At 52.9% G+C, this 26,689-nt stretch overlaps 1 protein-coding gene across 1 annotated transcript; it reads left to right on the top strand.

Annotated features, from left to right (window-relative positions):
• Window positions 1-297: 297 nt before the first annotated feature.
• ADORA1 (adenosine A1 receptor) lies at window positions 298-25,299 on the top strand. The gene is made up of 2 exons (XM_010584555.1): window positions 298-638; window positions 24,662-25,299. Exons 1-2 carry the CDS (start codon window positions 298-300, stop codon window positions 25,293-25,295), a joined length of 975 nt encoding a protein of 324 aa, XP_010582857.1. The 3' UTR covers window positions 25,296-25,299.
• Window positions 25,300-26,689: the final 1,390 nt, after the last annotated feature.

A 26,689-nucleotide genomic window follows, 5' to 3' on the forward strand; every position in this document is an offset into this window, starting at 1 on the left:
GCTCTCCCCGGGGCTGGCCGGCGGCTCCCGCTCCCCCCGGAGCACCGGGAGCGGTTGCGAAGTGGGATGGAGGTGGGTGCAGGATGAGTCCCGGGGGGGTGGGGAGCGGGCCAGAGCCCCAGGGGACGGCACAGACGGGAGTGGGGTTGTTTTGTTGGTTTCTTTTTTTCCCACCTCCCCGCACAGGCTCCATCTCGGCTCACAGCGCAGTTAACGATGCCAGTTGCTGATCGCCTCCCTGTGCCTTTGCAGGTGACCGAGGGACCCCAGCGTGAGGCAGGGGGGGACCGGAGCGTCATGGCACACCCCGTCTCAGCCTTCCAGGCTGCCTACATCTCCATTGAAGTCCTCATCGCTTTGGTGTCCGTGCCAGGGAATATCCTGGTCATTTGGGCTGTGAAGATGAACCAGGCGCTGCGGGATGCCACTTTCTGCTTCATCGTCTCACTGGCGGTGGCCGATGTGGCCGTGGGGGCTCTGGTCATCCCCCTGGCCATCATCATCAACATCGGACCGCAGACGGAGTTTTACAGTTGCCTCATGGTGGCCTGTCCCGTCCTCATCCTCACCGAGAGCTCCATCCTGGCACTCCTGGCCATCGCCGTGGATCGATACTTGCGGGTCAAGATCCCGGTCAGGTAGGAAAATGCGTCAGGACCAGCTCTGCCGTGGCTGCTGCGGGGGTTCAAAGGAAGCAAGGATGCCCCAAACTTAGAGAAGCACTGGGAGAAAGGTCTTCCTCCACGCTGCCTGCCTGGGCATATCTGGCCACAGCAGCAATCAGGACAGGCTGGGTCAGTGGGGATCCTGCAGCCTCTGGTAGCTTTGCCTGGGGGTTCAGGGGATGCTGGGTGTGCAGGCAGAGATCACACTGTGGCAGCCAGCAGGCAGGACAGGGCAGCCCCTCGCAGGGTCCCTGTGGCCAGGACAAAGTGTGTCCCACCCACACATGGGACAGCACCGACAGGGTGCTTCAGGGAATGGAAAGGGGATGATAGATTTGTCTTCAGCCCAGGTTTTCCCTTGCCATGGGGAGCCCAGAAGCCTGGGGGTGATAACCTGCTTGCTCCTGGACATGTGAGACACAGCTTTGGGGTTTTGAGGGACCAGAGGTGACAGCCCGGCACATCTCATGGGGCAGGCTCACCCAGGAGAGACCCCTGGCTATGGGGCTGCCCCACAAATGACTCCTCTCCCTGTTTTTCCCCTTCTCATCATCTGTATCTGTTGTCAAAGCCAAGCCAATAGCAAATACCATGGGGCATAAACGAGGGGGATGCACTGTATTTGAACGCTGCTGCTCCAGGAGGAGATATTTAACTGCTTTGTGGCCAGGTCACTCCCCTCCAGCATGGTGCTGCAGCCCTTTGGTCTGGGGGGAGGCAGCCATGGGGCCCGGGTGCCGCAGTGGGACCGGGGGGTGTCAGCGGGGCTTGAAGGGGATGTGACACCAAGCTCGAGTGCAGCCCCCGTGTCCCAGCTCAGCCTCTCGCTGTGCAGTCACTGTGACTAGCCCCCCTTGCTCTGTCCGAGGACATGCCCAGGCTGCAGGGACACCTTTGCTGGGCTCGTTGGCTCTGGGAAGGCTCCCATGTCTGAGAGCATTGCTGGAAAAGTCAGCTCAGCCAGGATGGCTGAGCACACACCCAGCTCATGTCACCCCACTGACCCCTTTGCAGTTCAGACATGGGCTCCAGCCCCTTTGCTGGAGGGGTCCACAACCCTTCATCAGCACAAAGACCCCCAAAAAGGGACCCAACCCCCTTGTGTTAAGTGCTGCCCAAACCCCAATGGGTGTAGGACCCTTACCGGGGCAGGAATCACCTTCCCGTACAGGGACACAGGGACAGGAGGCACCTGCATCTGGGTCAACTGGCTGTTCTGGAGTGCTTGGTGTCCCCAGATCCACTGGATCAGGCCAGAGATCTGTTGTTTTGGGAGTTTTCCTGCAGCCATGGCCAGCAGAGACTGCTCAGTGAAGGAGTGTAAGGCAGAGGGGGGGGCCACAGGATAAAACCACAGTCCCTGCCCACCCCTTCCCAGCCACACACGATTTCGCAGGCTGTTCCTGACTTCCTCCCTAAGTGTGATTTTGCCAGCCTGAAAAATCCTCGTCTTCCAGCCTGTCAGTGTAACTGAAGTGATTCTCACCCTGTCATTGCTCTTGGTGCTTTTTTGGTCCTCCTGCATCCCCAGCGCGGTGGGGATAGGTTCAGGTGTGGGAGTACTGCGGCTTTATACATAGCAACACTGCCTAGCTCTCATCAGTCATTTTTCTAACAAACACAGTCTTTTTTCCTCCCTTGCTGCCTCTGAGAATCAAATGGGCTTTTTCAGGGAGATTTTTGCCCTGAGCCCAGGACCTTTACTGGGAGCAATATTAAGTTAGAGCCTTCTGTGCTGTGTATAATATGGGTGGGTTTTTCTCATGCAATATCAACCCTGAATTTTGTCGTCCCATCATGTGCCTGAGCACCCAGTGTCATGAGATTTTTCCTCTGACTTTTTGTAGCCTACTTTAATATTGAAAGGGTTCGTAGCCTCAACAAGAAAGGTTTGGCTTCACCAGCTCTCCTGTTCACTTATCCCTGGATGTTTCCTTCTTTCCCTGGCATGAATTCCCAGCAGTTGGCAAATGCAGTGATTTTAGGTGATTTTGTGCCCTGGACACAGCAGCAGCAAAAGTATCACAAACAGGAGAGAAAATGACACTAAAGAAAATTCCCTGAATCTGAAATGCCTCAAGTTTCTCCCAACCTGTTGCTAGATGCTAAAAGATGATACTGAAAACATTTTTACAGTTCAAATCGCGGCTTCATGGTGATGTTCCTCATTGCAACACCAAACCCACCGGCATGAAAATTGATGCTGGGTGCTAAGAGCCTGTGACACCTCGGTGGGACTTGGGTCTCCAGCGAGACCTGTGTGGCCATTCATACCTGGGAGACCTCAGGCAGAGCTGCTAAGGTCCCTGGAGGTCCACAGGCAGCAATGGCATCCAGTCCTGGGCAGCGATGGCATCCCACAGAGATTTGCAGGCAGGTGGGGAGCAATGTGGGGGGATCTCTGCCTCAGCCACATCCCTAGGGCAGGCAGGACACAGAGCAGGGACGTCCCCTCCAGCACATGGCTGGGCAGCATCAGGTATGGAGGGGACAGGGTCAGCAGGCAGCGTGCACGCTGCAGCTCGCTCATGTGCCAAGTCCCCAGATAAGCCTGGCACAGGGTGGGTGCTTGCCAGCGTGACCCACATGTGGTCTGGCGTGGCCAAGGGGATCTCGTGGGCTGTCGTGCATGGGGTTCCCCCACATCGCTGGCCCCGCTATCCACTCACAGGCAGCCCTGGCTCTGCCGAGGCTTGGGGAGAGGCAACAGTGGGGAAGGGAAATGCATTTCATAGAGGCAGCTGACTGGGACTGGGAGCAGCAAGGAGAGAGGCTCCATGCATCCCTGCTCCGTCCTCATGCCAACCACCCCACAAATGCCATCTCCGCTCTGGGGATCCCCAGTGAGTCAGCACTTGCATTTCGGGTTCCATGAAGGGGTGTGCAAAGGTTGCCACATCCCAGTCACATACTGGCCAATTGGGGTGAGAAGCCAATGGGACTATTGTCTGGAAAGAGTTTTCTGAAGGAGAAGCAAAGTCACCACTGGACTTTCCAGGCTTTCTATTTAATTAGGTAGAGGCAGGACTGGAGGCACAGCTTGGCAGGGAGTGGGGGGAATGTGGTGCATCGCAGCCCGGCTCCGGCTCCTGTCTACACATGCACACCCTGGCCCTGGGGTCTGCGAGCTTGGGAGAACAACCTAGAGGTTTGCTCCTTCTTCCAGCAAACACGTGGACCCATCCACTGCCCATGCACCTGGCTGGAAAGTGAGCCCTGGGGGGAGATTGGGAGCTTTGCAGCCCTGGGGCTGGGTGTTTAGTGGCAGTATGTTTTGAGCAAATTATGCCCCAAGACATTTGTAATGTGTCTGTGGATGGCAGTGGGAGATGCCCAAGTGGCATCAGATGTTCCATCTCGGGCATCCTCCTCGCTCCCATGGCTGTGTTTCCCATGGACACAGAAACACAGAGGAACATGGGCCACTCGTGCAAGGTGGAGGCAGATTTTGCAGAGTGAAGAGGGGTCTTGCAAGGCTTTGAGTTAGCACCTCCTTCCTCCTGCTCTTGGAGGTAAACTCAGTGCACACCCAGCATGATCGGGGGACCAGGATATCCCACCAAACCCTCTCCCTCTGCCCCAAACCCCTGGGTAGCATCCTTCCTGGCTGCTGGGGTCTGAAGGATGCTGCCTCCCTTCAGGAGCCTTATCTTGACTATGGAGGGATGCAAGAGCATCACTCGGGCTGAGCAGGCTGGAGCAGAGGGTACCACACTCCCCAGCCTCCACAGGAACCCCTCTAAACAGCTGGAAACCACCTAAAATAGGTTTGCGGCCCTCATACTGGTGGAAAAGCTCACATCTCCCCTCTTGCATCCTTCCTCTCTGCCCGGCGGCAAGGCAGGACCCCTGTCCTGGCGTCCCCTCCAGCCAGGCACAGCGGGGTCCCCCAGCGCAACCCAAACTTCCCTCTTGCAGCTGCTCTGGGGGAAGATGAAACGAGTTCAAAGGGAGGGGAAGCAGCCAGCTAGGGGCGTCCGGCAGGAACCGGCCCCTCGGCATCCCCGTGGCGGCAGTTGGCGGCAGGATGCTGGAGGGGACGGTGCCGGGGGGATGTTTGTGGGGGGATGTAGTTCCTTTGTTGCCAGCCTCTACTGACTCAGGGGCCCCGTCTCTGCTCTGAGATGCTGCGTTTGGCTTTTTGGAGAGGGCCATGGCAGAAAGAGCTGCTGTCCTCAGGACATGCTGAACCATAGCCCCTTGGCCAGTCATGCTGGATGCAGCCTGGTCCTGTCTTGGCGTGTCCCTGGGGGTCCTCACCTTGTTTACTTCACTTGGACCGCCAGCTCTTTCCCCAAACACTTTGAAAGATGTGCCAGGAGGATAAAAGCTGGAGAAATCTGCTGGTAGCAAGAGCCCTTGTACGTGAGGTCTCTCACTGCACAGCAGGGACCTCCACCCTCTGTGCCTGGGCCCCAACATCGGAATGCCCCTCCCCACCCCTCCCCCAGCCCTGCCCTTCCCATCCTGCAGCATCCGGAGGAGCATCCCGCCAGGGCAAGCTGCATTTTGTGCTGTTAAAGTTTTCGAACACACACATAAGGCTGCAAAGCCATGGAAATTAGACCAAACCAGGCTGGAAATTGCTAGGAAATGGGGGGACGGGGTGGGGCAGGAGGCTGGGGTGCAGCAGGGGGAGAGCCCAGGGTAAAGCAGGGTCTGTGGGTGGTTCTGCAGACAGTGCTGGCATTCTCCCATGGTTCAGAAGTGCCCTGTCCTGAGCCTTTCAAGATAAAACAGCTCAGGGATGGCAGGAGCAACCCTCAGCCCTGGACTGCAGTGCCTGCAAGCCAGGAGGTGAAGAGGACTTGCAGGTAGCCTGCGAGCTCTTGGATGGACCTGGCAGTGGAAGGGGGAAGTTTTCCACCTTGACCCTGCTGGTTTTCAGGCTCCTGCCTGAACTCGGGCTCTTGCTGGGATTGCAGCGCTCTTTCCCCTTCTCTCCAGGCCTGCCAAGGGCCGCAGGCATGGGGCCAGCTGGGGCTGGGTCACAGGGAAGCCTAGGAAGTCTTGTCACCCTCAGCCAGCTGGGTCGTGGAGCAGTGCATGCGTCCGAGATGGTTTTCCCCCTTTTCCTCCACTGAGAGTTCATGGAGGGTCTTGGCAGGAGAGTGATGAGAACCCCACTGCCATGGGAGGGAGGATGAGTAGGACATCAGGATAAGACCCTGCTTTGGCCAAAATTCCCAGGCACCAAAGCACCTAAGGTCCCATGGGAAATCTTTCCAGCACTCCCAACACTAATTGCCAGGAAACCTTCCAGACAGTTGGGCTCTGAGACTGAGCAGATGTGTCCAGTATGGAGATGGTGAGGTTTCGGGCTAGGCTGGGATGCTTGGTGGCCCCAGTGCCTGTGGGAGCTGGTCCCCTGGGGACAGTACCCACTGAAGGGGGAAGGTATCAAACCACAGAAGCAATTTTTCAGACTGGCACAAGGGTTTCAACCCAGAGCAATGGGATGAAATTAAGAAAAGGAAATGTATGCTCCATCTGAGGGCAATTTGCTGGCCAGATGATGGGTTTCACATGTCCCCAGGGACACAAAGGTGACTGGAGATGTGTCTAGCCAGTGTGGCCAAAACAGCAGATGATAAGTGAGGGCAACTGTGAGTGATCCTGTCCAGCCAGGCAAGTGAATAAGCCAAACCATGGCTCTTCCAAGGCTTATTTTTAAATTTGGAGGAAACATTTCAAAAGCATCCAGGTGACTCAGAGCAGGGACTGTGAGCTCGGAGAGCTGCAGGGGAGCTCTTGTGCCCAGGAGGTCATCTAGGTTTCTTTTGACCTCCAGTAGTCAATGAAAAGATGCCATCCATCCTTACAGGCTCTGCTCCTGCAAAAGCAGATTGAATTTCCAAGGAAAACTCTCCCATTTATCCTAAACCGGAGAAATTTTGGAGACTGGCAGGTCTTTGCAGCTGCCTCTTTTGTTTCTTCCTTTGCTGCCCTCTGCCAGGTATATTTTTAGCCAACAAGGGTGATCTATGGAGACCTTCATTCCTAAGGAACAGGCAGATCTGAACCAAGGATGAAGAATAAAAGGCAGAAATCAGTCCAGAGAGGTTTGCTGGAGACTTTGGGCTATTTCCAAGCTGCAGTTTCCAGCACCCTGCACCAGCTCAGCAAGTGGGTGCTAAATCAGAGCAAGCTTTTCACACCAAGCTCTGCTCAAACCAGATCCAAGGTGCACAGACAAGCTGTTTTGGTCTGGGACCAGGAGCTCAATTCTGGTATCACCAAAATACTCAGAGCCTTGGAAATGGGAAGGAATTTACCAGCAGGTTATATTGGTCTTGAGATCCTGATAAATACCCAGGTGAGCTGGTTTTCAGCATGACTCTCTGATCCCCAGAGTAATTTTCAGCCAAGAGCATGCTAAGTCAGAGATCAAAGCCACGAGGGCTCTGCCCTCGGTGAGGGGACGTCTGGATTAGGCTCGGCGGGAGCGAGCACAGCTGCTGCAGCGGCACCACGAGGCATTTGCCAACAGACGCAAAATCAGGTCACTCGAAAAAGATACAGATGCTGCCATGCTAGCCAGAGGGAAGTGACTTGGGCTGTAAGCAGTGTCCCCAGCTCCTGGGTTCTTTGCTGGGGTTTGCAGGTGTCCCCCTCCTTGGATTGCAGCGAGGGTCTGACTGTGGGATGCTCTGTTCTCAGTAGCACAGAGGGAAGGGGAGAAGAGCACTGAATCCTGTGTAGGGATGTTGTGGACTTGATGATATTTGGGGTAATTCCCAAATTTTCTGCATTAAAAGGGCAGGGGGAGATGCATGGTCTCCAGACACCCTGGACAGGCTTCCTGGGCAGCAGCACCCTGTCTCATCCCAGCCCTTCTCCTGTATCTCTGAGCAGGGCAAGATGTGGTCCCTGTGTGGGTAATCTGCCCAGGGTATCATTGCGCCTTGACCCCTTTAGCTGTGAGTCAACATCTGTCTCCTCAGCAGAGCTTACATCTGCCTGCGTTGCGCTGCAGGGCAATGAACAAAAGCAGCTTCTTCTTGCTGATGTTTGCCTGCTACATCCCAAAATCATGCTCTGGAAATATTTTAATTGTTTTTTTCCCATTTCTACTGATTTTCAGGTTAATGCATTAACCCCTGACAATGCATCACCAGTAAATTTGAAGGTATGTTCCCAGCAAAGGCAATAGCATGTTTGCAGACAGGGAAACTGAGGCACGGAGCAGCACCGTGGCTCGCTCAGGGTGACCCCACCAGGCAGGGATAGAGGCTGAGGCACAGCAGGTATGGCAGCTGAGATATACTGGGGCAACCTGGCCTTTCTGTTCATGCACTGTGCAGTGATCAGATGGTCTCATGTCATGACTGTGCCCAGGGCACCCAGCAGCCAGGCTCCTCCATGATCCCAGCCCATGCCATGGTGATCCATGCAGGAGTAAATCAATGAAATGGGGTATTCCAGGAGGCCAAATGGTCCTCCTGGGCTACAGGTCCCTGATATGCAGAGCCTGGAATCAAGAATGCCAAAAGTCACTCTTGTCAGCAATCAGTCCTAATTAAAAGTGTCAGCATCTCCCTCCACTGGGAGAGTCAAAATGGGCTGAGACACATCTGTAGGGATGATGCCCTCAGTGAGGGGGCTCCTGCCCATTAATTCATCCTACAGGGAACACAGACATCAAACCAGGTGGAGATGGGTAGATGGAATGCAGCAAGGCTCTGTCACCTCCATAGCAGTCATTCAGGTGTGTTGGGTGCCATCAACCCAAGAGGACCTACTCTACAAAGCGGGCAGATGGGACACTAGCCAGCTTGTGTTTCTTCCTCCCCATGGCAATATAAACTGACCATAAGGTCCCCACCAAGCAAAAGATGAGGATCACCAACAGTCAGGGCCACCCGGACATGGTGGGGTGTCCAGCAAGGTGTCTGCAGTGAATAAGGTGAAGTACCTCACTGCAGGTGAGTGATGGTCCTGAGTCCATGGTATGATAGTCCATCAGACCTGTGGTTGAGCAGCAGAGCCCCAAAAACACCTGGGAACACCCAGACAGACTGTCACACTTCCAACAGCACCACTGAGCACTTCAGAGATGGTTTTCCCTTTTCTGGAGTGACTGGGGTGTTTCCAAGGGTGCTAGGTTGGTGGAGGCGATGATGACGCACATTGGAGCTTGGGGTCCAGTGCTTTTGAAGGACCCTGTGCAGCTGCTGGCAATAAGACAAGTGAAACACCCTACAGAAGGAGGCTCTGCCAAAGCAAAAGCTGCTGATTCAGCCTGCCCAGTCCCCACCAGCCCAGCCTGGCCCTGCAGGCAGCATGTCAGGAGTGAGTCAGGACCAGCTCACCATGGTGTGTGCCGTTACCACAGCCATCCGGTGCTGGAGCTGGCTTGGGGCATGCAGGAGCCCTTTGGTGGGTGGTCCTGGGTCTTCCCCACCCCTGAGATGAAATAATGTGATGCCATCAATGGGAGGTGTTGTCATCACCCAGTCTTTACAGAAATGGTCCCACCTTCGCTCCACACCAGCCAGAGCAGGTGATAGAGCAGAAATAAGTGACTCACAGGGTCAGGGCTGGGTGTGCAGGCAGGCTCGGGCATTCCTCTGCCACAGAGCCAGCACCAACCCCCTCCCCAGTGACCAGCTCTGGAGCCACAGGCTGGTCTCCGTGTCATTGCCCAGCCCTTGGCACGTGCATGTGGCATCTGTCTTGCTCTGGTGGGGAATGTGCCATGTGGCCACCAACAGCCAAGCCACCCTCAGTTCCTTTTACACCCCAGGGTGCATCACAGCATGGTTTTTATAGCCCATTCGCAGTGTTAGAATAAGCTTAACTGTGTCTTAAATGTGCCAGGTTGACTCTGTTGACCAGAAAGGGGATTTTGGCCATGAGTTTGGATGGGAGACAGTTGGGACAAAGCCCACCAGACTCCATTTTCAAAATCTGATCTGGAGGAACCTTCAGACCCACAGCTGCAATGTGCAGTCAGTGAGGCCAGACCCAGCAAGATCTCCTGTCCAGGACATCTCAAAGCAGCTTGTACCCAAACACAAGGGACTACTGGACATGGGGATGTGCTCTGAGGGGACATGGCAGCCACCTGGCTTGGTGGCCTGGGATCTGTAAGTCCCTAGGCCTCCAAGGCAGAGCAGGCAGGGCTGGGCAAAGGCTCAGGGATGGGGGCCATGGAGCCACTCCATTCAAATGGCCATGTTTGAAATCAACCTGACAGAGGGGAGGAATGATTCATCCTGAGGGGTCACAGTGCAAGCCTCAGCATGGAGGGGGTGTTTGGTGGGACTAGTCAGAGCAGACATGAGGGAGTCGAGAGGGGTCTGAAATTCAGAAAGTCGACATATTTGCAGGTCTATATTCTGGTGTGGAGGCAGGGAGGATAGAAAAGTTACTGTAACACAAAGAAGTATGGAAAAAAGGAGGAAAATGTGGAGGAGGCACTGTGGTGAAATGACCTGGGAGATGAGTTTCTTCATGACACACACAGGAGTCATTTCAGAATGGAAGGAAACTGATGGGCTGGAAGAAAACCTCTGGCTGGAGGAAGGACAGGAAAAAAACCTGCAGGGTCCTGCCCACAGGGGTGTGAGGGAAGCCCAGGTGTGAATCATGGGAGGGTTGTGGTCCCTGCAGACAGCGGGACATGGAGCATGGAAGAGACCATGCAGGTGAGAGACTCTTGGAGGGACGGGGTCAGCTTGAAAGACTCGTTCCCCCTGGGGACAACAGTACCATCTCAGAGCCTGGGGAAACAACAGCCAGCACAACTGAGCTAATATGAACAGCATTGGTTTATCCTGGAGATAAATTAATGATTTTTCAAAGTGATCCCACTAGATGCAGCAGGGATGGACGCAGGAGCTGAGAGCAGGGGAGAACCCAGCATGCGGGCTGTCGATGGGCTGGGAGGAGCAGTCCCAGGGAGCTCGTCCTTTTGGAACACATCTCATCCAAGGTGACCTGAACTTTCAAGCCCATCAAATGGGAAACCAGCCATCCCAGAGGCTGTCCGGGCTCCTGGCAGGGAGATGCCTTCTCTGGCAGCACGGCTGCCCAGCTGCTGAGGCAGGCATGTGGCTCTTGCACAGGATGCCCAGTTGCAAGAAAGAGCAATTGATGCTCTCCAAGGTGGCCACAAAAAAGCCCCACAGCTAGTGGGGTGTCCTGCGGAATAGCAATGAGCTGAGCACCCCCTGCTCTGCCAGCACCCAGCCCCACTGCTGCTGGGCACATAGCCGCCTTTCCAGCTGGAGGGGGGCTCAATGGGCAGGTCTGGGTACTCAGGAGACATCAATGGTGATGTCATCAGCAAGAGGGTATTAACTAACCCCAAGGGGTTGAGATCCTCCTTCCTACAGAGCACAGGCAGCAATTGCCTATGGGCTAAGGGCCAGATGGGCGATGGGGGGCAAATAGGGGAGGAAGGACTATTTTTGGTGATGTAGGGCAGTGCAGAGCAGGATCAGCCACTGGGAAGTTTTGCATCATCTGGGTTTGCCCTTCACTGCACTGAGCCCGGTGGGACCCAGCAGTTCCCCCTTACGCCCCTGCCCCATCTCTCGTTGCCTTTTCCATCCTTCCCCCATCCCTTCTTTGCCTGGGCTTTGCCCCACAGCACTGAGCAGGGGACCACTTTCAGCAGCCACTGCAGTCTTGAGTGGTCTGGTTGGATTTTTGTTAAGAACAAAAGTCTCTGTTCACAAAAAGGAGCTGGAGGAGGAAAGGGGATTTGTTCCCCAGCCCCATTCCCTTGTCTTCTTTGCTAGCCTCCAACTATGCTGTCCCTGAGACCAGCCGTGGTGTTCTTGTACACAGACCTCCAGGCACAGTGATGCCCAAGCAGGACTGCAGGGACACAGAGGCAGGGAGGTGACATCGTCCCATTTCCACACCCTGCCTGTGGTGACAATAACACCTTTCTATTGCTCCTCAAAGGAGGGCCAGAGCACAGAAAGCCAGGACGTCACTGGCATGGCTGTCTATCTGCCTTCTCTGGGCCATTTCTGTCACTGCATCCAGAGACCAGGATGATTTTTCTTCTCCTTCAAATAAGGGAAATGCCAGCTCCTGGCACCAGGGATGTTTTCTCATTCAACTCAGTTCATCTTGCTTCATTTGGCAAGTCATAGCCCCGCTCTGCGACTCAGTTTCCCCATCTGTTCACAGAGGGAATGATGCTACAAACTCTCTGCAAGCACCGAGAGGCTGATGCTGAGAAATGCTGTCTCAGACATAGCCATAATTAGTCTTACAGACTAAATTATTTCTCTTTCTTTTCTGCACTGATAACAACACTCAGTGACTTAAACCGTGTAACACGCAAAAACAAAACACTCATTTTTCTCAGTGCAAATAGCTCTGTTCGCCAGTGGTCAAGGCTAGGAGACAGCTTAGAGCACAGCTTGTGTCCAGATGGATACGGCAAAGCCTGCACAGAGCCAGGGGGACGCCTGTGTGGGTGCAAGCGAGAGGGCTTTATTTTAAGGGGGATCAATCCCCACATTCAGCGCTGCTGGGACACAGGTGCTTTATGGGCTCAGAGGGGTCTGTTTGCTCAAAGGGAGCTCAGGGTGCTCTGATACCAGCAGCCATCCCTGTCTTGCTTTCACACCCACTCCCATGATGCTCACAGCACCAGTGATGCAGACGGCCACCGTCTGTAAGGCCAACCCCTGCCCTAAGTGCCACAGGTCCAGCCACAGCAAAGCACCTCCATTTCCAGCAGCCTTGCAGTGCTGCATGTCGCTTTTGCACCAGGGAAGGGGGATGCCAGGTCCCTCGCAGGCTTCACAGGGACCGGCACAGTCCTTGTGCTTGGCGAGGACTTGATCCTGCCCGGCCCATGCATCCTTCACCTCCATGCCCTGTGCTAGCTAGGCTGCCTGGGCAGGCTCAGGCTATGTCTGCCCATTGCTCCTTGCCTGGATTTAACTGCCAGAGTAATTAGGAAGATGCACAGGGTGTAATTTATGCCCAGCTGATACATTTTGCTGCAATTCCTGGTCTTCGGTCTCAGCTCTTTGTCTCCACCATCCTGATAGAAATACTGAGCTGCTTCCTTCCAGGCAACAAGGTCAATCAGTTTTACTCCAAGGAAATAAATAATCTTTTAAGTATGAAAGAGGAATCAGAGTTTAAATAATAAACTTCAGGTTTGCTTTGCATTTGCACTTTTTATTTGTTTTCCTGGCAAAAGATCGTTTCTCTGCAGTGAGGGAACATTTGATTGAGGTGTTAACTGGAGCCTTCACTTTCAATTTGGCATTTCATTTGAATATAGCTATATAGACCTGCACTGGACAGATTCATCCCAATGTAAATAACTTAATGACTTGACACATATGTGCTCTGATCCTCACTTCTCCGATTTTTATGGTGTTGTGGAGGGGTGAATAACAGAGGTTTTACTCAAGCTTTGCGGCAAGTTGTGTTTGGACAGAAGCTAAAAGTCAGCTATAGCACGAAATGGTGTCTCTGAAACGATTTTCATTAATTGAAAGTACATATAGCCAAGTCATTAGCAAAAAAAAATTAAATTAATCCAACTGCTTTTTGCATTTGAAATTGATCTTTTAATCAGGGGGGGAACATGCATTGGACAGAAGATGCTGAACTCATTGTTTTGGGTTACTGTGTCCTCTGAGGTTTAGAAACACTAGATCTTGTTGGCTCTCCTAATTCTCATTTAGACATTGGGCGGAGAAAACAGCCTCCCTCATTTTGTCAGCTTCCAGCCAATTTTTCAGTCTTGAATGTATTAATCTTTGAACTGGGCTAAGTGCAAGAAGGGAAATGTTCCCTTTGCAGCGACAAATCGTGCTGTGAGGATCCTCTACAGCAATAACAAGTTGTAGCCTAAGAAACTGAGGAGTTCAGTTGTTGATTGCAAAATCAGGGGTCGGGTTAGCAAGCAGAAGTGTAAAATAAGAAGAAATTAAAAGGCAGTTGATACTAATCTCTTGTTCCAGCTGTAATTTAGGATATGTCTTTTTCTGAGTCTTTCAGCATTGGAGAGCTAAAGTCCCACCTCAGCCCTGCTTCATGGCTGTGTTAATGCCTCTTAATGGGAGATGCTACCTCCAGTTTCCTGCCTCCCTTTTAACCAGGGAGCAGAGCTCAATGTCCTGTTAAATGCAGATGAAATTCCAACAGCAGGTCTCAATGACCCCTCTTATTTCCCTTCTAGTTGGGATCTCTGATCTGCTCCTGCCTTTTAATGGCTCTCAGTGCTTTTCAGACACACCTGGTTGGAGGTCTCCTCTGGGTACTGACTTGCCCTTTGATTTAGCAGCATTCACAGAGCATGATGGTGACATGCAGGGAAGGACGATGGCACTGGGCAACCTGCCTTGGTGCTGTATAGATAGCACCAGACACTTCCTTAGCTGGCATCTTCCTCTAGCATGGCTGGCTTTCTGCAAGCCACAGCATTTTGTGGGATGGAGTATGAGCCATAGAGGCTCTCAGAGCCCAATCTCACCAGGCATTTTATATCTGCCATCTCATTTCAATTTCTCATAGAGCCCACATTTGACAGATTTGGCATTTTAAGTGGTTTTTAGAGCTGCCTTCTTTCTTCATCCTCCCCTCTTCCCCCTCCCTTCTCCATTTTGGGGGGCTGACTTTCAGAGTCCTCATTTCAAAGAGGTTCTTTTGCATAGGGAACAAAAATATGCAATGCATAGAAAAATTCAAGTACAATACAAACAGTAATTGAAAAAACACTGCTTTATCCAGCAAAGTCCTGGATTTACACTGAAGATAGCCAAAGCTGCCTTTTATCCCTTCTCCTTTGTACTACATGAGTACATCGCCCTGACTTCTCTAATCACACAGTGACATGCAGAGACACGCGGGATCAGCTGCTGAGCCAGGCCTGGGCAATCAGCTCCCAGCTAATCACCATGGCAGGGACAGGGCTGATGTGTGAGAGATCTCTGAGGTGGCCAGATCCACAGGGTGATGGTCTGGCATGGCGAGGGCAGATGACTTGATCTCCCCACCACGATGCTGGGTGAGAAACACCTCCAGCACACTGTCCAGAGAGGGATGCATGTGGGGTTTGAGCAGCTTCTCCTGAAACCTTCTTGCTCTGCAGAAATTGTCTTCTGCTGGAGGTGGGGTTGCTCCCAGCATTAGAAAGGGCTCAGCCATGTGATGGGGGTGTGCAGGACCCACCCTTAGACTCAGACCCCTACTCCTCTCCAAGGAGATGTTCGCACACCAAATTTCTAATTTTGACAGAAAAACTGTAAACAGACACTAAAAATGTCCAGTAAATCTATTGCACAGGGGTAACACTGAAAACAAGTCCATGGGCACACTGTGCTGTCCATCAGTGATGTAGCCAGCTTTCATAATATCACCCCCATCTCTTAGGGACTGGGCTGTTCCTCTCTATGTGCCCTAATTCCCAAAGTCCTGGTGCTACAGAAGAATCTTAATTTCTGTTTCTTTTCTCTTTTAAAGCAGCACTTCTCATGCTTTGCATTGCAGAGAAATGCTCAAAAATGCTGCTGCCTGAAACCAGGAGCCAAAAGACAAGAACATCTCATTTTTTTCCCCCAGTTCTGAGATTCTGCAGCTCATTTCATGATTTTACAGCCGTTGCCAATAGTGTTAAATCATTTCCCTCCCACCTACCCGGGGGTCCTGGAGGGAGAAGCCAGTGATCCAGGAAAATCCTGGAGGGCTGTGACCACACATGTTGGAGCTGGGAGGGAGCTCTGGAGCTGCCTGGGCACAAATCTATGGCTCAGGGCAACTTGTACCCCATTGAGCAAGGACACTGGGTGCACCCTCAGGACTGTCACATGGTGGCAGGAGGGTGACACATCCAGAGCATGGCTACCCCCGTGCAGGCACTCAGCACCCTTGGATGCAGTCAGTGCTGCCCACAGCATCAGGTGATCTCACGGCTCCCTTTGGGACATGAAGGGTCTGCCTGGGTTTAGAGGGCAGCACTCCCCAATAGGCACAAATTAAATGATCATTTCCATCAGACATCAGATACCCTGGGCATCCCCAGCCCCCTGCTTAACCCCCACCCATCCATATTTGGGATAAGGGGGCTGAGCACTGGGTGAGTGGTCCTTGCCAAGAATTGCTGCTTATGCAGTGACAGAGCACTTGAATATGTCAAGATCCAGCCACAGGCTGTAAACCAAGCCCAGTTTGAAAACAAGATTAACTTCATGTGCACAAAGGATTTATATTTGCTGCTGGGGTGAAGGATGCTGCTTGAAGGATGTGAGAAAAATTGCCTTTCTCATTGAGCAGCGGTGCACAACATGTGCTCCTTTGCCTTCTTTGGACAACAGCAGCATCTCCTCCACACCAAGGCAGAGCCTGAAGGGGAAGGATGTGTGCAAGGTCCCCATGCTTTCCATCCTCCCTGCTCGCAATGTCCAGCCTTCCCGTGCTCCCCCTTCCCCTTGCAGCATCCTGTCACAGTGGGAGCCGCTGGGATGCCCAAGGGGAAGCTGTTGGCACCGGTCCCTGGTGGAGCCGCTGTGGAGGTTACTCGCATCCCACCTCTGAGATAAGAACAACTGGGCAAGTGATCTGAAAGAAGCTCTGCAGTTACTGGAAGCCTGTGGTTTGTTCCCAAAGATGGGTTGTGATTCATCGCCAGAGCCCGGGAAGTCCAGTGGCACAGACATCCCAAATAAAGCAGGCTGCAGAGATCCAGCCAGCAGCTACTTCTCCATCGAGGCCAGGAGCAGCCCCAGGAGGGGTGTGCAACTGCTTGGCAATGAATTCATCCAGGCTGGTGTGATGTTGTGGCTGCTGCTAACATACCAGGGACCAGAGATGTGATAAGACAAGTCTCTTTGGCTCAGCAGGCAAAGACTTAACTCAATCCTCTAGCTGGAACCCAAAATATGGCAGGTTTAGACTCAAAAAACAGGTGGCCAGTGTGGGCATGTGTATGGGCATTGAGGTGGAGGGAAACAAGCCCTTAAACAGCTTCATGAGGCTGTGGGTAATGCTGCCCCATGGGAGATGCCAAATTCAAGGTGGGCTGAGCTGTGATGTGTGCTTTGAGGCTTGGTCCCACCAGGGCTGATAGCATCAAGAGAGCAGCAGAGGTGGGGGGATGTGTCTGGCCTCTGGGTCCACGCTGTGGACCACTGGAGTCAGAGGAGGACACCTCTTTCCACACTTGTAGTCATCCGGTGGATGGACATCCCTGATGGACTTTCATGTTGTGTACTGCTGGTCTAGGGTGAAGATACCCTGACACAGCCTGGCTGCCCTGTAGAAGCATCATTCCCCATTTCTAAGTATTTTAGCCCACAAAGCCCTTTTCTACCTTATTTCCCCTGCTTCTTGTGGGGATGTTTGTCTCCCTAGGGCTGCTTTTGGATGTGCCCACATCCCTCTGCAGTCCTCAGGGATCCCAGGGTGCCTCCAAGGTCCTCGGAGATGTGTCAGGACAGGCTGAACCCACGCCAAGGCAGCAGCATCTCCCCTGACCCTTTGTGGGGTCCAGGAGGGCTGCAAATGGTCCAGGTCCCTGCACAATCTGCTCTGACAAAGCTTGAAGCACAAAACATCCTTTTTCTGTCACTTTCTTGCCGTTTGCTGGTTCTGTGGCCAGCTCCAGCTTCACCCACCACCAAATGAAGCACTCACCAAAGCCCTGGGGACGCCGTGCCTCAGTGTGTGGGGACCAGTCAATTTTGACATGATGGATTTGTTCTCATAAGCCTCATAATCAGCCTTGCCTTTATCCATTACAGAATTACTGGCTATTAAAAGTGGTTAGAAACATTCGGTGGACTTGCCAGCTGCTTCACGCAGTTGTAGCTGCTTGCGCTTTGCACTCACTTGTTGCAGAATAATTCCTACACAGACAGCTGCCATTTTAGGATGGTAAAGCCAAACCCTGGACACAGACTGGACCAGGAAGAACTTCAGTGTGATGCACACAACCCAGTGCACTTATGGATCTATACACACCCATGCACATGCTTTCAGAATCTCATGGTGGCTTTGGGCAAGGTTTGCATTAAACAGCCTCGTGATATGGTGCCATCTCCTCTTGCTGCAGTGGAGACCCAAAGTGTTTTGGGAGCAGAGGTCCTCAAAGAAGAAGGCTGGGCATGCCCAGCTCCTCTCTCTGCTGATCCTGGGGTGTTGAGCTGCTGTAACTCCAGGTCACCACCTGTGGGCTGAGCTCTAGGGATTAGAAAGGTGCCAGCTGCTCATAGAGCTGATGCCAAGCAGAAAGGACATCAAATGGTGAGAAAAATCCTTCTCTGACTCTTGGTGGGGTGGTCCCAGCCCTGCTCTGCACCTCTGCAGGGCACTGCTCCAGCTGCAATGGCAGCCGTGACCTCTGAAATCATGGCTCAGTGCACACAGGGAGATTAGCAGCAGTGTGGCAGGGAGGACCTGGCACCCATCAGGGACATCTATTGCTGGACGCCCGCACAGACTCCCAGCTTTGGACCACCTGCTCCTACCTCTTCTTGCAGCACACAGCTCAGGGAGTGCCAAGCACCCTTCTCCTGCGGTCCTCTGGGCTGTCCCAGTGCATGCTCCAGACTGGGGCAGCTGGTGATGATGGGAGCAGGACAGCCCTGACCCAGACTGTCTCAGTGGGTGCCAGAGAGGTTCTAGGTGGAGATTTGGGATGCAGCCCCATCCACATGAGTGGTGGGTAAAAGATGTCTGTTCCCATCGGTGCCTCTCCTGCCATGGGAATCTGTTGCAGCCTCCCTGAAAGAGTGACCTGTAGAAAACCCAACATCGCCCTCACCCGCCTGTCCCCTCCAGCTGAGCTCTTGCTTACCCTGAGCAAACAGACATGGGTACAGTGCGAGGCAGAGATTTTCCTCCTCAGCTCCTTTGAAATCAGTTCTTCAAAGTCACACGAGGAGTCTGAGGTCAGGATGGTGGAAACCGCCTTGTCATAGCCACCTGGCTTGTCCTCTCCCACCATGTCCCCCTGTCACCTCTTGTCCCAGGGGCCTGCTGGCACTTCTCAGGTTTCTCCCACAGCTCAAATTTCTTGCAGACCAACCAACCAGAGGTGCTGGAATGGGACATTGCACAGGGCACTTTGGGTCCTCCTGGTCCCTTTGGAGCACTAGGAAGTGTCTCTGTGGTAGGACGTCCATGTTAGGCTGGAAATACTGTGCCAATAGAGGCTGCTGGGCTATTTTGGTGCAGGACAGTGGCTCCATCACCAACCAAAACCAATGTCCTTGCTGCAGAAGGACATACTCTTCTGACTCACCTGAAAGACTCTCCATGGGTTTTGGACCAGTTTTTTTACATCTTTACTTGCCAGCTGGCATCTGACAAGCAACAAGTCTGGGATTTTGGGATCAGGACAATCCCTCATGCATCCCAGAGGAGATGCTGATAGGACCAGTCTCTTCTTTTTCGAGCATTTGTAGGAACAGGCTGTCATGGAGAGCTCCATCCAGCTACCAGCTTTGGCTGTTGTTGGTTGACATCTGTCCCTCCCAAGGCCACCGCTCACATGGCGACGCACCCACCAGCGTCACAAACTCACATTTCTTCCAAGGTGGAAAACCAGAAGTGATGTGACCATGAGAGCAACATGCTGAAACAGTGTTGGCACCCCTCTGCCCAGGAGATGTTTTCTCACATCATCTCCACAGTCTGTCATTGCCACCTGTCACCCCTATTCTGGCTGTGAGAGTTGCCAGGATGATGCAGGATGGTGTGAAATGCCTTCATGGTGGGAGTCATCCAACAGCTCAAGCTGTGTTTGCAAACAACTTGGGCCAATCACTAGCGTTGACTTGGGGCAGTGGTTGGATGGATGCTGTCAGGAGTGTGAAGGGCTGAGCGGCTAGTGTTTGACCCCAAAGAGCTGCAAAGCTCCCAACTGTCACATAGGAGGGATGTGAACAAATTAAGAGATGCACTCAAATGATAAAGGGGGAAGCTGGTGCTAAGGGACATCTACGCCAATGCTAACAGACCTTTTTAGACATTTTAATACACCTTCAAATCCTTGATAACCTCCAAAATTTTGAACTTAGAGTTTTCACCTAAATGAAGCCCAAAAGAGATCTGAAGGGAAGGAGGTAAACAGCCAAAGCAAGAGACTGAAGGAATAAACTTTTCACATCCAGGGTTAGAGGTGACAAAGGAGCCATAATCAGGGTTCCTCTGTCACGCAGTGTCCCTTCTGCAGCACTTCCCACCTTGTGCACGTGCCCAGGGGCCTCTTTGTCCCAACCCTGAGCCGCAGCTGAGATTGCCCCTCACAGAACCTGGATGCCACTTCACATTTCTCAGCTTCGCGTTTATGAGCAGCTCTGAACACTAACATCTGAGTTTTCTCACCCAGTGGCCTCCAGGACACTGAAAGATCTGAAGCAAAGATGAAGCCAGGAAAAAGGAGCAGAAACCAAAGTCCTCTGAGATCAAAGCACTTTTGTCTAGAGATTTTCAATTAGATCAGAACATGCTCTGGCTGCTCTTCCTTGCTGCGTTCATAATGCAGATGAGCTTCATGTCAGCTTGGCCTCCTTTCCTCCTACCACGTTGGCTCCAGCTTCATTTCATTAGCGATGGCCTGCCTTCATTAGTGAATTAATTCCCCAGGAATTGTACTGCAATAAACTCTACCAGAGCAAGGACCAGCAGAGCTGCATCTTGGGGCTGGCTGGACAACTGCAAGTATTTTCTGGACCAAAAGGATATTCACAGAAATACTAAAACCAAATTTTATTCAAACCAGACCTGGAATCTTTGAAGCTTTTTCAACCAAAACAAGAGGAGATGTTTTGTGTGTTAGATTTGGATTGACCTGTGGGTTGGAAATCTAGGAAATGAGCCCTCTTCTCTCCTGGGGGACAGACCCCAAGACAAAAGTCAAATCAATATAAATGCAATGAATACATCACTCTCCATTTGTTTTCAGATGTGTCTTGATATGTAAGATGGCCATGGGGGCTTTGTCCACCCAGTGCCAGACACCTAAAGAGCACGTCCTGGGCTGAGCTGGGCTCCCTTGGCTGCCACAGAGAGGGATGCAGAGGTCTGGCCACACCAAAATGTGGCAGAAGAACTTGAATCTAGTCTGGGAATGATGAGTGACGGGAAAGGGGGGCAGATAGTGTCCTTGGGGTGAGGGCCCAAAGAGCATTTCATGATGTCCTGGAGATAAGGGGCCTCAGCATCTCACCCAGTGACTCCATCCTCAGCCCAAGAAACTTTGACTGCAGCATCTCCTGAAGCATCCTGTCATGAGGCAGCACCTCTCCCTTGAGGAGCCTGCTCCATGTCTCCCTGTTAGCTCTGTGCAGCCCCTGGGGACAATTTGTCTGCCTCCGCCTCCAACCATCACTTCTTGCACTTCCTCTGGGGATGCAAACAGCACTCTATCAATAATTGATATTTTGCCTCTTTGCGTTATTTTCCAAACCGTCAAAGACATTTTTGTTCCACACCAAACCAAAGCTCCTGCCCACCCATTTCCCTGGGATATCAATGAGGTTGGACAGTTGCTGTCCTCCCTCCAGGCTCCTTTCTCCTGGCCTTGGCAGGGCATCCAGGAGGACTTGGGGTGATGCCCATCTCTGTGGGAAAGGGATGGCGCAAAAACCACCAGTGAGGGAGGACAGGAGATAAAACTAGCAATTATGGTCAGGTTCAAAACCCCACAGACAAAGGAAACAAACCCAAATTGTATGATGATGGTGACTATTATCATGGATGTTTTAGTCGCAGCTGTTAATAAAAAATAATAGTAGTAATAAAATTGCAATGATGCTAGCAATTGTTCTAATGCTGATGATAATAATAAGATTATTTATGAATTGTGAGCCATTATCAGCATTTTCTAGTGCTTCTGCCTCCCAGACCCATCCCAAACTCCAGGCCTGTCATATTAATGCAAAATGAGGTAAATGAGAAAGGCTTTTTCCTTATGACATAACCAAGGAAGAAACACAGGAACAGCAAAGTCTGTCCCTGGCCCCTCTGCTAATTACACCCCACCAAACGCCCTATGCCATGAGGTTGAGCTTTAGGGTTTGCAGCCTTCAGAGCAGCTGAGCCCCATAAGAGCTGCATGGTCAGACCCTGTGGGGTGGACAGAGGAGTCATTTTATGGCTTTTGTCATTCTCCATGTAGGGCTGACAGGGGACAGTGGGCACCCATGGGCCCCCGGGGAGCATGTTTCCCCGCAGGCTGCTGCAGCTGGCTCTGCCCTTGGCTTGTTGCTTGAAGGAGCAAAAGGAACAAAAGCCCCAGCTCCAAGTGTTGCTGTTTCCTATGGATATTTCAGGTTCAGCCATGATTCCTGTGACCCTGGTGCACACGTGCAAGGGGATGCACAGACAGGCTTTGCTTTCAGCTGCTGGCTGCTTCTTCAGTGCCATGCTTAAACCTCACGGTGTGAAGTGAAGCGAGGAGCAGGGAGAGCCAGGTCCTGATGCTTGAACTGGTGTGTGTCAGGCCAGGCATGTGCAGCAAGGTGGCAGAGATGGATGTGCAGCAAGGAGGAGGGATGGATGTGCAGTGGGGTGGTGGCATCCATGTGAAGTAAAGAGGGATCGATGTGCAGTGAAGAGGACAGATGGATGTGCATTAACAAGGGGTGGATGTGTATTGAGAAAGGATAGATGTGCAGCGAGGAGGGATGGATGTGCAGCAAGGAGGAATGGATGTGAAGTGAGGAGGGATGAATGTGCAGTGAGGACAGATGTGCAGTGAGGAGGAGGGAGGGACATGCACTGAAGTGTGGAGGTGGATGAGCAGTGTGTGGGGCGATTGCTCTGCTATGTGTGTGTTACACACTCTGGACCATGTGAGCTTGCATGCACCCAGGGACCTGAGGTCTGCACAACCTCCGCAGCTGTCCTGATAGCCATCTACAACAACACGCAATGTTCTGGAGCTGCAGGGGGCCAGGGCCGTCTGGGCTGGGCCCCCTGCAGCCGTTCCCCATCCCTTCTGCTTTGGCTGCAAGAGTGAACACTGTGTCCTCTGATCCAACCCTGGTTCATGACTAACAACAGGGTCTCAGTGCTCTGAGACTCAGGACACTCTGTCCTGTCTGCTGCACCAACCCAGGCATGAGGGCAGGGGGAGAAGGGGTGGGTGCTCTGGGAGCTACTCCTGGGTGCTGGCTGCAAGCCCTGGGAGGATGTCTGGGGACTATGGTGGCACCTCTGCTGCTCAGCAGCCTTGTCTCTCCGGTGATGGCTGTCACACAGCTCTGCAGGGCAGGGAGCACCCAAGACAGCAGCACGTTCAGCAAAATCAGTAGAAGACCCTAGAAACCCCCGAGAGTGGGGAGGTGGGACACAGCTTGCAGGGATTGCAAAGAGGGAAGGAGCTGGGGGGCGGGAGTGCTGTTATTTCTAGTGTCACCCCACTGAGCTGCTGGAGCCTGAGGAGGGGGGAGTGGAGTGTCACAGCTGGAAGGGCACATCAGCCTTCCCCAAGGACCTGTTATTCATGACGTGGGGTGCACAGGCCAGCACACAACCCCCTGGGAGCCTCTGGTATCCTTCTGCCACCCGCTGCTCCCATTACCCCCCCTTCCCTTGACTTGGTCCACAGCACTGGTGCTCTCCCACCACTCCTCACCCTCCCCGTGCCCCAGCTCTCCCTGCCCTGTGCCTTTCTCAGGGTCTTCTGCCCTCTCTCCTCCCCACAAGGAATAAATCAATCTCCAGCTCCAGCCTTGGCTCTCAGAGGAAACAGCAGCCCGTGTTGCTACCTCCTTCCCACGGGACCTGGCTGCCTCCTGGATGCTGGGAATCTTTTCCCAGACCAGAGGGGGTTCATTCAGGAAAGCTGTTGGTGACCAGTGGCTCTGGACCCTCTGGACTCGTGGGGACCAGTGTCTCCTCCTCCACTTTGTGCCCCTCTATGCTCCCAGCCTGACACCTTGCCCATTAGATTGGTCTTGAGAAGGGACCTTCAAGGGGGAGGGAGAGTGGGTTTGGGTCCTTAGCTTTATTAAAAAGCCCCAAAATGCTCCATTTTTCCACCACAGGTAAAGGTTGCAGGCATGCAGCAGGGAGATCTGAGCATCAGGATGGAGATCCAGGTTTGCCAGCCACCTCCATGTGGTCCCCATGGCCAGGTTAACACCAGCATCACTGAAAAACCCAGTAAACAGTCAGAAAAACTTTCTTTGTTCAATCCCCTCTGGTGGAAAGCAATTACACTTGGGCTGTGAATCTTCTCGGTCTCCAAGGAGAAGATTTCCTTTGAGGGCCAGGGGGAAAAAAATCAATCTATCAGGCTCCACTTCCCGCTTGGAGAGCTCTGGAGAGACAAGCCCAGCCCCAGTGTGCTCTCTGGTAGCATCAGGGAGGGAGCAGAGCCCAGCCGCAGAACGGCTCTCCTCCTCCTCCTCCATCCCTTGGCACCAGCCCATCAGGAAAGAGGGTTTTGTCGATTGGCCCAGCACATTAGGAAATGAAACAGGCTGTGCCCAGAAGCTTCCCCAGGAGGTCCATTAGCACCGGTGGATCCTTCCTCCAGCCTGGTAGGTCCCAGAGGATGCTTTTGCTGATGATTTCCTCCCCCGGCACACGGGGAATTGTCTGGGACAAGGTGCCAGCAGGGCTGGCGCATGGGGGGAGAAAAGAGTGACCTGCTGCTCTGGGTGTAGGGAGCTCAGGTGTAAGGTGGGCTGCCGGAGCTACATGAAACCCCCCTAGATATGAGGATTGACCACACGGCCACGGTCCAGGTCGCTAATGCATTTCCTGGCTTGGCATCAAGCCCCAGAGCTCCAGGATCATGTCTGAGGTCTCTGCCCATCCCTGGGGCTGGGGGTGATGGTGGGAGACAGGGTGAGGTTCCCCAGGGCACATATATAGAAACCAGTCTGTTAACATATCTATCGGGACAAGCTGTTACTGATTGCCAAGGAAGGGAGTGAGGAGCATTGTGCCATCTCAGCAGGGGCACTGCCATCCCATGTGGAGCAGTCTTAACCCCCAGGCAGAGCATTCTTCTTGTGTTTAATTCTTTCCTGCGGTTGTTGTCTCTTCCACAGGTATAAGAGCGTGGTGACACCCCGGCGGGCAGCAGTGGCCATCGCTTGCTGTTGGATCGTCTCCTTTCTGGTGGGACTCACCCCTATGTTTGGCTGGAACAACCTCAACAAGATGCGGAGGACTCAGGAGCTCAACGCCAGCCACACAGAGTTTGTCATCAAGTGCCAGTTTGAGACAGTCATCAGCATGGAGTATATGGTGTACTTCAACTTCTTCGTTTGGGTCCTGCCTCCTCTGTTGCTGATGCTGCTCATCTACCTGGAAGTCTTCAATCTCATCCGCAAACAACTCAACAAGAAGGTCTCCTCCAGCTCCAATGACCCCCAGAAGTATTATGGGAAGGAGCTGAAGATCGCCAAGTCATTAGCACTGGTCCTCTTCCTCTTTGCACTCAGCTGGCTCCCTCTGCACGTCCTCAACTGCATCACCTTGTTCTGCCCATCCTGTGAGACACCACACATCCTCACTTACATCGCCATCTTCCTCACCCATGGCAACTCGGCCATGAACCCCATCGTCTATGCCTTCAGGATCAAGAAGTTCCGGACAGCCTTCCTGCAGATCTGGAACCAGTACTTCTGCTGCAAAACCAACAAAAATGCCAGCACCACCATGGCTGAGCTGGGCAACTAGGAGCTGGGAGAGAGCAGAGAGGGGTTCTCCAACCCAGTCCCCATCTGGCCACTGTTCCTGCTGTTAGGAGAAGGGGTAGTGAGGACCCGGGAGGGCTGGGTTCACCAGCCCTGTGCAATTTGAACAGCCATGTCCCCCAGCTGCCGCAGGCGGTTATTTATTCACAAGCATCGTACTGTTTTGATATTGTAGCCTGCAGTGTTCCTTTCCTTTTTTTTTTTTGCCTGTTTGTTTTTGGTTTTCATTTTTTTAAGGGTTGCCAAGTATTTAAGGAGAAATTGTACAGACAAAGGCGCAGTTTATCTTCATGCAAATAAAGTAAAATAATAAAAACTACCCAGGAGGTCCTCTGCCGTTGATGGAGACCTCTGGCTCCTTGGAGCACAACAGTCGATGATGCTGGGAGTACATCGCGCTCTGGCCCCTGCGTTCATGGACCCATGGGGGTACCTGGGCACTAGGGCAAAGGGATGCTCTGGTGGGAGTGAAGCTGGTGATAACCAGGAGAGCCCAGGGCAATGTGATTTCTGCAGCTCTGAAGCTGGCAGCTTTCAAGCCCTTTGTTTCTCCTCTATAACCAGGGAGAGGTGAGCTGGGCTGAGACATGGGAAGAGATAGGAAAAGGCATACCATGGCAATGCCAGCACCCACAGGGTGATGAACCCACCATCCCCACAGAGCAAAGGGTCAGTCTCCAACTCTCAACACTACCAGAGAGGTAGGTAGAGGGGACAGGAAACCCTTAAGCGTAACCCCAGAGTACTCTGGAAGAAGTACCCTTTGCTGCCCAGTGGCTCTCCATGGACCCCAGCAACACCACCACCCCTGCAAGCTACAACCAGGGAGCTGTGTCCCCTCCATGTGTCTTCTCTCTCCTCTTACTTTGGCTTTGAGTCATTTTTCCCTCTTTTCTCCTGCCTGTCTTCTGTGCAAGGCAGTAGCAAGCCTCTCCCAGCCCCTGTTTGTCTTATTTCTCCCATGTCGCTCCCTACCACCCTCCCTGTGCAGCCAAACCTTTTTGACCCAAACTTTGTGGATTAACGCAGCCACCTCCATGGCCCCGGGAAGCAGAGGCACCTGCGCTCATTTGAGGGCGAGTGGGGGACAGCTGCAGGCCACCATGTTGGTGTTGATGCTGCCACAGGGGCATTTTCCCACCCCCATATGTCTGCCTCAGGTTTAGCCGTGAGCAGGGTGTATTGTTAGTCAAATTTGAGGAAGGGGTGGCTGGAGATGGACCATCACCCCCACCCAGCTCTGTGGTACCTGTGGATGCTGGCAGCCACACTGCCAGTCCCTGCTCTGCAGCAGGATCTCGTCCAGGGCTGAAGAGGTGGTGGGAAGAGTTAATCTGAGTTAATTGGGATTCTTTTCTTATCAGCATCCCTTGTTCA

The sequence above is a fragment of the Haliaeetus leucocephalus genome, unplaced genomic scaffold (assembly GCF_000737465.1).
Source record: "Haliaeetus leucocephalus isolate CR32 unplaced genomic scaffold, Haliaeetus_leucocephalus-4.0 Scaffold1000, whole genome shotgun sequence".
Taxonomy (NCBI): domain Eukaryota; kingdom Metazoa; phylum Chordata; class Aves; order Accipitriformes; family Accipitridae; genus Haliaeetus; species Haliaeetus leucocephalus.

Excerpts from the sequence above, each read along its gene's own strand:
- ADORA1 (XM_010584555.1), top strand. The coding sequence starts at position 298 with ATGGCACACCCCGTCTCAGCCTTCCAGGCTGCCTACATCTCCATTGAA. Across the intron at positions 639-24,661 it reads CGGGTCAAGATCCCGGTCAG|GTATAAGAGCGTGGTGACAC; the intron begins GTAGGAAAATGC and ends TCTCTTCCACAG.